Consider the following 12,458-nt stretch of genomic DNA (forward strand, 5'->3'; position numbering starts at 1 on the left):
TATGTGGCTGGGCACAGGGAACTTGGTAAGCACTCAACTGGTGCTTCTCATGGCCTTAAACAGACATGCACCTGATACGAGGAGAAACTGCCCTGTAGAATGGGGTCCAAACATCACCCTCTAGCTCTAGGTCCTCTGGTGGGCCTGGCTGCAAATGTAGCCTTGTGCTCACCACAGTCAACTGCACATGTCTACTGGTGCATGCCAGAGTGCCCACTTTCACCCAGCCTCAGACACGGCCTCTGGAGGCCGGCTCTGTCCTCCCACCCAGCAGCCTCCTGGTGTGGAGGGACACTGACAACATTCCACTCAGGGGCAGCTTTCACTGTTGTGGTCCAGCCTCTAGCTGCAGCCTCTCCTCTACAGGGACCCTGGAGACGGAGATGGCCATCACACCCTGCCAAAGCTGCTCTTCTACAGGGTCCACAAGTCCAGGGACTTCAATAAGTCCCCATCATTTCATTCTTACTGTGGCACCCAAGAAAGAAAGAAACTCATACTTTTGATTTACATTTCTCTTGAGATCTGAATTCACACAGAGCTGCAGCTACAATGGTGTGCAGAATGACAAAGCATGCCCCTGGAGTGTGAGGGGTGTTAACATCTCAGAGAGCAGCGACCCACCTGCCCCTCTCTTTTCGCAAGTGGAAGGAAGAGGATCACCCCGAGATCAGATTCCCTGTACTGTCTACCGCCTGGTGGTGAGGAGTCTGATCTCGAAACTCAGAATAATACTTCATCTTTTTTTTTTTTTTTTTTTTTTTGAGACGGAGTCTTGCTCTGTGCCCCAGGCTGGAGTGCAGTGGCGCGATCTCGGCTCACTGCAAGCTCCGCCCCCCCGGATTCACGCCATTCTCCTGCCTCAGCCTCCCGAGTAGCTGGGACTACAGGCGCCCGCCACCTCGCCCGGCTAATTTTCTTGTATTTTTAGTAGAGACGGGGTTTCACCATGTTAGCCAGGATGGTCTCGATCTCCTGACCTCGTGATCCGCCCGTCTCGGCCTCCCACAGTGCTGGGATTACAGGCTTGAGCCACCGCGCCCGGCCAATACTTCATCTTTTTCTTGAAGATTCTAAGGTAAAAATGGATGACCGTAAGCAATGACAACTGTCACTACCCTCCGTATCATACTAGAGAAGAGGAAGAGTTCCAATGTGGACATAAATTAGAAGTCTAGGCTGGGTGCGGTGGCTCATGCCTGTAATCCCAGCACCTTGGGAAGCTGGGGTGGGTGGATCACTTGAGGTCAGGAGTTCAAGACCTGGCCTGGACGACATGGCGAAACCCCATCTCTAGTAAAAATGCAAAAACTAGTCGGGCATAGTGGCACACGCGTGTAATCCCAGCTACTGGGGAGGCTGAGGCAGAAGAATGGCTTAAACCCTAGAGGCAGAGATTTGAAGATAGGTTTGAAGCTCTCAGTGGTGATTTGTGAACAAACAGCCACACTCAAGTTCATTTGTGACTGCTGCCTGTCACCCCAGAATGGGAAGGAGGCAGCTGGAGGGGTCGTGTCAGACACGCCCACTAGAGTGGTGGCATCAAAGTCTTTGAGACATCTCCGTGACAAACGCTGCCACTGCTGCTGCGCCATGCTCTGTAAACTGCCCTGAGTCCTCACCACTGAGGAAGCAAAGGGACGCCTAGCCTCCAGCTCCAAATAGGGAGGCTGACTTGGGACCTACTATCAAGAGTCTCACCTGGGTCCAGACACATGAACTTGCAGCACTCTTTGGGGTCCTTGCGGTACTGCTGGCAGCCCTGGGGCCTCTCACAGAGAGCAGCCACGCACATCTCAGGCTCCCCTCCATGGCAGGTGCAGCTCAGGCATGGGTCATCCCCCTTAGGGGTGAAGTAGAACCCTTCATCCACCACGTTGTCCTTGATGTCAACACATGTTTGACCTGCAATGAGCATACATTGTGTACAGATGTATACACTGCCAAAAAAGGTAGCCTCCCCATATGGGCCTGTGAATGCTACCTGCTACCTTAGAATGGGAATGAGGCAGCTGGAGGGGTCATGTGAGACATGCCCACTAGAGCAGTGGCATCAAAGCCTCTGAGACAGCTCTGTGAGCAAACGCTGCCATCACCGCTGCACCACTTGACATGAGCTGACCTTCCCTCCCGGGCCTGGGGAACCAACAAGACAACTGAAGACTTGGCCAGATTGTGCTGAGAGTCTTCCTAGGACTGGAATGTCATGGATCTGGCACATGGCACAGGGAGTAGCTGTCCAAGAGCAGTCACTACAACACACTGTTAGGACAAAGCACATCCAGCCAGGGCAAATGGAGGCCAGAGAGCCAGGATGGAGCAGAGTGCCAGACTCCAGGGTCACGGCAGAAGTGTTTGCCTTGAAGTTGCCAAAGTAGATTACTTATGAGATTTTCTCAATTCTAAGATGCAGCTGCTATGAGTATTAACCATTTCAAAATCAGAATGTGTCTAAGGAAGCTGCCAGTTCTGCTTGGGAAGACAGTCCACTGGACCTGAGGCACACTCTGCACAGAGCTGACCTGGGACAAGAGTAAGAGGAATGGCCATGGCTAAAAACCCAGAGTCTTCAACTGGTAGGCAGACACTGCGAATGCCTGGAGGAAGAGAAAAGGGATGAAGGAGCCTCCAAGAGAGCTACCCTCAGTGAAAGGCAAAGAGACATGAGAAGGTAGCTTGTTACAGTCTCCAAATGGGGTAAGGATGTCTAGAAAAAGACTCTTCCGAAATTTCACAACCACAGGTCTATGCCTCACTTAAGATTGCAGTCAGCCAGGCGCAGTGGCTCACACCTGTAATTCCAGAACTTTGGGAGGCCGAGGCAGGCGGATCGCCTGAGGTCAGGAGTTCGAGACCAGCCTGGCCAACATGGCAAAACCCTGTCTCCACTAAAGATACAAAAATTAGCCAAGCGTGGTAGCATGCGCCTGTAACCTTGGCTACTCAGGAGGCTGAGGCATGAGAATCTCTTGAACCCAGGAGGTGTAGGTTGCAGTGAGCAGAGACTGTGCCACTGCACTCCAGCCTGGGCGACAGCGTGAGACTCTGTCTCAAAAAAAAAAAAAAAAAAAAAAAAGGATTGGGATCAAATCTAGGTCACCCATGTGGTCAGGAACTCCCAGGGCAAGATACTCACATACAATTATTCCCTGGCTAAAACAGAGAAAAAAGAATGAAGAGAAATGAACAGAGCTCCCAGAGAAATGTGAAACACCATTAAGCACACCAACATATGTGAAACAGGAGTAACAAATGCAGAGGAGGGAGAGGAGAGAGAGAAAGAGGCAAAACAAATACTCGAAGAACTAACAGTTGCAAACTACTCAAATTCATTGAAAAACAATAACCTACACATTCAGGAAGCTCAACAAATTCCACATAGGATAAACGCAAAGGAGCCACAAACTGACACATCAGAGTGAAAATGCTGAAAGTGAAAGACAAGGCAAAAATATGAAAAGCAGCGAATGGGACATGATTTGTTACTTATAAGGGAATCCCAAAAAGACAAACAACTGACTTCTCAGCAGAAATAACACAGGCTGGGGCAGTGGGATAACTGCTCACAGAAAACCATCAACTGAGATCCAAATCCAGCAAAGATATCTTCTGAAAAATAAAAGTAAAATAAACTTTCCCAAACAACAAGTGAGAGAAGTTGTTTGCAGACTCACCTTGCACGAAACACGAAAGGCAGTTTTGCAGGCTAAAAGTATGCAATCCCCAGATAGCAATTTGAATACTAACAAGAAACTGAAGAGCAACAGTAAAGGCAATCATGTGATTATAAATTACAGCCTATATGCATAGTTTTCCTCCTTTATTCTCTTAACTGATTTAAAAAGCAATTGTATAAAATATGTATGGAATGTAGTGTTGGGTCTATAACATACAAAAACGTAACACACAAGATTTGCTAAGAATGGCACAAAGGTGGTACGTGGGAGCAAAGCTATACTGGACTAAAGAACCTTGACCTAAGTCTCACACCTTAATAAAAAACTCATTCAAAATACGTCCTAGACTTAAATGTAAAATGGAAAATGATTAACATTTTAGGGAAAAACACAGAAGAAATGTAAGGCTAGGCAAAGAGTACCTGGACTTGAAACCAAAAGAATAATCCATAAGAGGAGGCTGGGCTCAGTGGCTCACACCTGTAATCCCAGCACTTTGGGAGGCAGAGGTAGGTGGATCACCTGGGGTCAGGAGTTTGCACCCAGCCTGGCCAACATTGTGAAACCCTGTCTCTACTAAAAATGCAAAAATTAGCCAGGCGTGGTGCTGGCTCGTGTTGGTAATCGCAGCTACTTGGGAAGCTGAGGCACAAGAATCACTTGAACCCAGGAGGTGGAGGTTGCAGTGAGCCAAGATTGTACCACTTCACTCTAGCCTGGGCAACAGAGTGAAACTCTGTCTCAAAAAAAAAAAAAAAAAAAAAGAACAATCCATAAAAGGAGAGACGAATAACCAGGACTTCATTAAAATTAAGAACTTTTTTTCTTTGGGTAAACTTATACTGCCAGGGAAAAACAATAACAAAACTTTCTTTCCTGAAATCTCATTTGAATAGGATGAAGGCAAGCTACAGACTAGAAAAAATATTTCTAGTCGGATTTCATATCCGACAAAGGACTGGTATCTAGAATACATAAAGAACCTCGAAAATCAACAGTTTAAAAAAAACAAGAACAAAACAGATCATTAGTTCACACCTGTAATCTCAATACAAGAGGATCACTTGAGCCTAGGAGTTGAGTTTGAGGCCAACCTAGACAACGTAGTGAGACCGTATCTCCATAGAAAATAAAAAACTTAGCCAGGCATGATGGTGCACACCTACAGTTCCAGCTACTCAGGAGACTGAAGTGAGAGGACTGCTTGAGCCCAGGAGCTGGAGGTTACAGTGAACTATGATTGCACCACTGCATTTGAGCCTGGGTGACAGAGCAAGATCCTTTCTCAAACCAAAACGAACAAACAATGCAAAGAGAAAATGGAAAAATAACATGAACAACAAACAATATACAGACGGCAAATAAGCATATGAAACATGAAAAGGTTTTAACATCATTAGCCTCAGGGAAATGCAAATTAAAACCACAAGAAGCTACATGTCTACATAGATATCTGCATACCTAACAGAAGGGCTAAGATGAAAAGCAGTGAAAACGGTAAGTGCTGGGGAAGACATGGAGAAATGAAATCACTCCTACATTGCTAGTGGGACTATAAAACAGTACAGCCACTCTGGAAAACAATTTGCTTGTTTCTTTAAAAACTAAATATGCAACTACACTACAGCCAAGCAGCTGTAATCCTGGGCATCTATCACAGAGGACTGAAAACACATTTGCAGCCAGGTGCGGTGGCTCATGCCTATAATCCCAGCACTTTAGGAGGCCGATGCGGGTGGATCATCTGAGGTTGGGAGTTCAAGACCAGCCTGGCCAACATGGTGAAACCCGTCTCCACTAAAAAGACAAAAATTAGCTGGGCATAGTGGCACATGCCTATAATTCCAGCTACTCGGGAGGCTGAGACATGAGAATCGCTTGAACCCAAGAGGCGGAAGCTACAGTGAGCCAAGACTGTGCCACTGCACTCCAGCCTGGGCAACAGAGTAAGACTCTGTTACACACACACACACACACACACACACACAAAGGAAGAAAGAAAACATGTTTGCACAAAAACCTGTATGCAGATGTTCATGGCAGCTTTCACTGTAATAGCCAAAGACTGGAATCAGCCCAGATGTCCTTCAACACTTGAGGCCTATAGTTTGAGACCAGCTTGGGCAACATAGCGAAATCCCACCTCTACAAAAAAAAAAATACAAAAATAAGTTGGGCACAGCAGCATGAACCTGTGGTCCCAGCTACTTGGGAAGCTGAGGCGGGAGGTTCACCTGAGCCCGGGAGGTTGAGGCTGCAGTGAGCAGTGATCACACCACTGTACTATAGGGTAACAGAGACCCTGTCGCCAAAAAAAAAAAAAAAGGAATAAATTGTTAATAAAAGTAACAATGTGGATGACTCTCCAGGGAATTATGAGTGAAAAAAGTCAACTCCAAAAGGTTGCTGACTATATGATTCCATTTATAGAACATTTCTGCCTCACGACGATACCTGACAAAGGCCAGACCACATATGAGCAAAGGCCTCTGACCTACCACTTCTGTGGCAACCAGTCTAGGGCAGTCAGGATCTGGTTAATGGCCACCAGCTTCTCTATTTTGAGTCCATACTTCCAACTCAAAACCCACCAGGGAAAGCCAAATATGTTCCCCAAACCAATCACCTCCACTGCCCTGCTTCTAGTCAGCCTGCCTCTAATCAGAGCATACCTGGTGTCTTTAGGGCCCTGGTGAAAAGCCACTGTGCTGGACCCAACTCCAGCTGCAGGAGGGTCAGAAGCAGTTGTGAAGGGTCAACCCTGGATACTCAGGGCACTGGGCCTGTCTAAGGCTGAGATGCAGTTAGAACATCAGACCCTACTATCAGTATGCTAACCAGCTTTGAGTCACACAGTGGACTACTGCTAGGCGGGCTGCAAAAGACAGACTCTCTAGAGATGTGGCCCAAAGGGATAACCTAAAGTGCAGGGTGGCGGAGACATGAAGAAAAACCCTCTGGCAAACCAGCCTCCACCCAGAACAACAATCCTGCTGAATACGAAAGCCTGAGGTGCACTCAGAGCAACTACAGTGCCAACAAACCCCAAGCCCAGCCCAACTCTCACCCAGATCAATGCCCTTCACCGTACTAAAGACCCTCCCACAAGAAAGGCCCAGTGGAAGTAAAGGCATAGCCATTGCAAGCACAAAACTATTGAACTCAGTCTCTATTGTCCCACACAAGATGTCAGACTTCCAATGAAAAGCCTAGAAAAAAGTACCATGCTCCAGAGACAGAACATTCAAAAAACCAGACTCAAATATGACACAAATGAAGGAACTTTCCCACAGGGAATTTAAAATAACTGTGATTAATTTGTTAAAGGCTCTAATGGAAAAGCTGGACAATATACAAAGTTAGATGAGAAATTCGGATGAGAGATGGAAACTATAAAAATCAAATGGAAATTCTAGAAATAAAAAAACAGACAAAATCAATGAAACAGATGAAGAATACCTTCAACGGGCTCATAAGCAGACTTGACACAGCCAAGGAAAGAATTAGTAAACCTGAGGACAGGTCAACAGAAATTACTCAAACTGAAGGACTAAAAGAATCCAGGAGACATGATGACTAGATGTAATGCATGATTCTGGACCAGGAAAAAAAAAGTTATAAAGGATATTATTGGAACAACTGATAAAACTGGAATGATGGATTGTGGATTGTGGATTATTGTATGGTACTGTATCCATGTTAAGTGTCCTGATTTTGATCCACACAGTATGGGTACATAAAAGAGTGTCCTTGTTCTTAGGAAATATACACTGAAGTAGAAAAGGCTTAAGGTCCACAGTATCTTCAGTTTACTCCCAAGTGCTTCAGAAAAAATATGCAGAGAAAGTGAATGATAAAGTAAATGTAGTAAAATTGAAATACTGGCTGGGCGTGGTGGCTCACGCCTGTGATCCCAGCACTTTGGGAGGCCGAGGCGGGTGGATCACGAGGTCAGAAGATCGAGACCATCCTGGCTGACACAGTGAAACCCCGTCTCTACTAAAAATACAAAAAATTAGCCCAGTGTGGTGGCAGGCGCCTGTAGTCCCAGCTACTGGAGAAGCTGAAGCAGGAGAATTGCTTCAACCTGGGAAGGCAGAGCTTGCAGTAAGCCGAGATCATGCCACTGCACTCCCGCCTGGGCAATAGAGTGAGCCTCTGTCTCAAAAAAAAAAAAAAAAAGAGGACCAATGTCAACAAGAACCCCTGCACCACGCTCGGCAACATCAGACACATGATCCACAAGAACAAAGCCTCTCTTCAACCTGCACACAGCTGCCATCCCAGGGCCAGCGCCATCCCGCGAAGCCAGAAGCCTGTGATGAAGAGGAAGGGGACCTGTCCCACCAAGAGCTCCTGAGGCCCCTGCCCCCCAAAAGCAATAGAGTTAGCTGGCTAAAATAAAATAAAATAAAATAAAATAAACACACCATAGACTGGCAAGGTAAACTGAGAAGCAGAGAGAAGGATGGCAGAAGCGGGGGTGGGGAGGTGACCGATGGACTAAGATGCTCCAGAGACGCCAAGTCCTTGGGTCCTCATTCCCATCTACTCTCTTAACAACACTGCAGCAGGGAGGACGGGGAGGACTGTCTCTTTCCTGGGAAAGAGAATAGTGGGCTCTAAGATGCTGACCAGCTGCCCTGGTCACAGAGCTGCAGACGGGCCCCAAGAACAAGGTGTGAGCTGGTGAGGGGCGCCCACCGCAACACGGCAATCAGGTTCTGCCCCAGAAACCTTGGCTGGTGAGGGGCGCCCACCCCAACACGGCAAATCAGGTTCTGCCTCAGAAACCTTGAACTCAGGGTCCAACAAAGTGACACAAGGGCCCAGACATCCCCAAGAACGCCAGCTCAAGGGGGCTTACTTCTTTTACACAGAAATGAAGACTTCTCGTAGCAGCTCTCGGCGTGCCAGCTGTGGAGGTCGTGGTGCCGCAGGGTGGGGAAATGGAAGCACTGAAGCTGGGCACAGAACACGTTGTCGTTCTCAGACATGGCCGAGGCAAAGATGGGGTCTGGGGGCAGGAACACCTCTGAAGAGCCTGTTGGGGAGACAAAAGGTGGGGCTGGACAACATCATGTCAGAGGACAAGTTGTGTAGTCCTCAAGGGGACCATGGCGTCAGACAGGATCATCAACCACAGGGCCTGGGCCACCAAGTGCTGGTGGTCACTGTGGCCAGGTGTTCATTCGGGACTCCCCAACATCCTGGGAGTCACTCCAGGTGCTGGGCCTGGCAGGAGCCACTCTGTGGGGCCTGCAAGCACACAGGCCACAAACCCTGGGTAGCAGTAAGTGCCAGCCTGAGCAACAAAAGAGGGTGCTGGATCAGGGTTAGTGGGCAGCATTTAAAGTTAGAGCAACAGCATGAATAACAAAGTAATGGACTGTAGCACACTGGATTAAAATGCAAACAGGGGAATGGGCAGGGGAAAAAGGCAGGAAAGTTCTCCCTTAGGACAGAACACTCAGTCATAAACAGAGGAGTCACAAAGTCCACCCGGCACCCATGAGGAAGGCACCGTCACGCAGCATCGGCACTGGCCAGCACTACCACCAGCTGGCTGCAGGCAACACTTAGGAAGCACTGGTTCCCAGGGACCTCTCTCAGCTCAAGGGAAACTGTCACCACTCAGCTCCTGCCTGTCTAAGCCAGGTACAAGGCAGTCAGAAACCATGTACCCTCGCCACAGACAGCGTGAGGGTTGGGGACTGCTAACCTCCAAGCCTCTCTTCTGCAAGCTTCCAGGTGGGCTCTGGCCACACCCAGGGCATAGCACAGCCAGCCCTAGGCCCCACTCTCTCCCCGGCACGGCCCTTCCAGTCTGGGCCGCCGAGATTCCTTGAGGCTTACCCAGCCAGGATCACTGGAAACACAAAGCAACCTTTCCAAGAAGCAGAATAATGAAGGCACACCTGGCGCTCTCCCCTCCTAAGATAGCAGTGCAGCTCACCCCTTCATAAGCCTCCAGCATGCTCACCTGCCTCTTTTGGAGCTCCGTTTACACCCAGCACTAAACATGGGGCTCTGCCTCAAAAGAGCCAGCGAGTCTAGAAGCAGGCCTATGCTGTGGGCCTGTGGACGGACAAACGGTGCCCTGCCATGGGCAGGACAGCTCTCAGGAAGCTGAGACCTGAAAGACCTGTGCCGGGCCAGCAGGCAGTCACAGCAACAGCTGCGCCCCCTTCCCAGAGACACACAGGCCTAGCATCTTGCCTGCCTCATCAGCATGTATCAGACCCACAGCAGGGCAGGAAAGAGGCCCACTGTCTGGAGTCGCCTCCCCATACCAACTGAAGCGCTCGTCTCCACTGCTGACAGTGGGTGCCACCACCATCACGCTGTGCACCACCCCACCTTTTCTCCAGGCCCCCGAGCCCCTGCACACCCTCCTCATCTCCCACAGATGCCCTCTCACCTAAGTAGAGCCCCTCCCCTTTTAAACCCTGTTTTCTTCACTATTTGCCTTCTTGTCCCATGGGATGAAAACCAAACAGGTTCCTTCCAACCTTTAACAAACAAAAAATCTTCAGTACTAAAGCTAGTTGCCAGCCCAGAGCTCCTGACCACAACTACAGTACATGACGGTAGACCGAGACCAAGGCCACAAATGACCTCTCCGGGCAGAGTCCTGGGACCCAGCATCTGCCCCCAAAAGCTGCCTGGACTGGGGCACAGCCAAGTCAGAGAGTGGGTCAGGCAACCAGCAAAACAGGGTTCATGTGGGACTCTAGGCCAAGGCCCAGTAAGCCACACAGTGCTCCCTCCTGGCAGTGAGCTGCATGGGTACTTGTGCAACGCCCCTGCCCAGGAAAGCTGCTGGTGGTTCTGCATCCAGGTGCTGACTGGGGGCTGGTCGTGCGGGGACTGCACGCCTACCCGAGGTGCAGCCTTGCAGAGTGGGCAGGTGCTCGTCTTTGGAGCGTCCCTGGAAGGGCGTCACAGTGACAGCCATGAATGAGGCAGCCTGTGGGGCTGGAGAAGAGGCTGGGGAGTGGTAGGTGATGAGGGTAGTGAGGGAAGGGACTGCTGGCTTTGATGGAACTGTGATTTCTATGAGAAACGAGAGCTGTGCAAGGGAGCAGAGGTGAAAAGGACCCCCAGCAGCTGTGTGAGGAACGGTGGGGCTGGGGCCAGGAGACCAGAGGCCACTAGCACAATCAGGTGAGGGATGATTGGGTGTCAGGTCCAGGTGGGGGCTGCAAGACTGGTGCCAGGTGATGAGATCCTGGACGTATTCCAAAGGTGTGAGAGGAGCCAGGAGGCTTCCCTATACTGCACTGGGGATGAGTTCTGCAGATTTTTCTCTAGGGCCTCCCACTTCCTCCTGGACGCCCCCTTACCTCAAACATCCCGCTCTTCCTGAAGGACCCTCATCTTGGAGAAAGGCCCTGTGAGCAGAGCCGCCCTGGCTACCAGAGTGACTGGGAGCAGTTCCTCGCGAAGAGCCCTCCTCCCAAACCTCCCTCCAAGACACTCCTCCTCAACCCCTGCCACCCCAGCAGATCCAGTCCTCACCTCGACAGGGCAGCAGCAAGTTTCCAGGTGCCCCTCCCATTTGTCCACACATGAGGTGTGGGCAAGGCTCTGACAGGAGCCTTGGGGTGGGCCATCACCAGCCACCGGAGGACACCCTGCTCCAGAGACTGATACACGAGGGCATCTGAATGTCACTTGATTACCTCTGCCACCACATCTTCTCCCACGCATGCGAGCAACCACTGCCACCTCCATGTCTGCCCCTGCTCCCTGAGCCTGGAGAACCTTCCCCGGCCCCCCCGGCCTCCTTGTTCCTGTGGTGGGGAGACCTTCACTCACTTTTCTGAGCCCTCAAAGAACCTCCCCTTCCTGTCTCGCCACCTCCGCAGCCACAGAGTGAGCCTCCACTCAGGGACCACCAGGGGCTGTCCAGATGCTCCCGAATGCCCCACCACTGTGGCAGCTGCCCCACTCAGGGGCTGTCTCCCCTCCAGGAACTGCGGCAACCCCAGCTGACCCCATCCTAGCCCAATGGTCACCTCACCCAGAGGGCAGGGTCTCTACAATGCACCTTCCAGTGGCTGCTAGGCCGGCCTGGCCCCTTCCTCACTGCTGACTGAGGTTTCTAGACGCCAGGTCCCGCAGGCTGGCCCAGGACCACAGCCCTGACTGCTGGCCTCAGGGGGCAGCACCCTACAATCCCGCGTGTATAGCACCAGAGAAAGAACACGATGGAGACCATGAAGGACTGGCCACAAGATCTTGGGAGAGAAAAGAAGGCTTCTACTCAGTTACACACCTCCCGACCTCAGCCAACCTGTAACGTGCGTGCTGAGACACCATGGGGGACAAATGAGGGCCAGGCACCGAGTGATCTTACATGAGCAAGTGACACGTGGGGACACATTAAACACATGGTGTTTTCACTTTTATGTTTTAAGGTAAATGAGCAAGTGACACGTGTGGACACATTAAACACATGGTGTTTTCACTTTTATGTTTTAAGGTAAATATCAAGTATGACTCACCAGACAGAAGCCACACTGCTGGTGCTGACGGGAAGGCCCTGGGAGCAGCACGTGGGGCGGTGTGGATGATTCTCCCTAGACAAGGATCTGTATTTTTCCAACCTTTCTGCACAAATGTTACAGAAATCCTGGCCCCATGTCTTCTGGCAGCAGCAGCGGCAGTTCTATTTCCAGGGCATACCATGACCTGGTGCTGTCAAACCTGCAGGGTCTTGGCCCCTGGATGGGGCTCACGGGCTGGTGTGGGCCCGGGGGAGCAGCTGGAGAGCGC

General features: G+C 50.3%; 1 protein-coding gene across 4 annotated transcripts in view; it reads right to left on the reverse strand.

Annotated features, from left to right (window-relative positions):
- Window positions 1-12,458, reverse strand: part of DGCR2 (DiGeorge syndrome critical region gene 2) — an 85,062-nt gene that overhangs the window by 10,733 nt on the left and 61,871 nt on the right. For all 4 annotated transcript variants that reach the window (XM_025398040.1, XM_025398039.1, XM_025398038.1 and 1 more), the window contains 2 exons: window positions 8,545-8,721; window positions 1,702-1,905 (listed from right to left, as the gene is read on the reverse strand). In XM_025398040.1, the coding sequence (XP_025253825.1) occupies window positions 1,702-1,905; window positions 8,545-8,721 (381 nt within the window). The remainder of the gene's footprint in view (window positions 1-1,701; window positions 1,906-8,544; window positions 8,722-12,458) is intronic.

The sequence above is a fragment of the Theropithecus gelada genome, chromosome 10 (genome assembly GCF_003255815.1).
Source record: "Theropithecus gelada isolate Dixy chromosome 10, Tgel_1.0, whole genome shotgun sequence".
Lineage (NCBI taxonomy): Eukaryota > Metazoa > Chordata > Mammalia > Primates > Cercopithecidae > Theropithecus > Theropithecus gelada.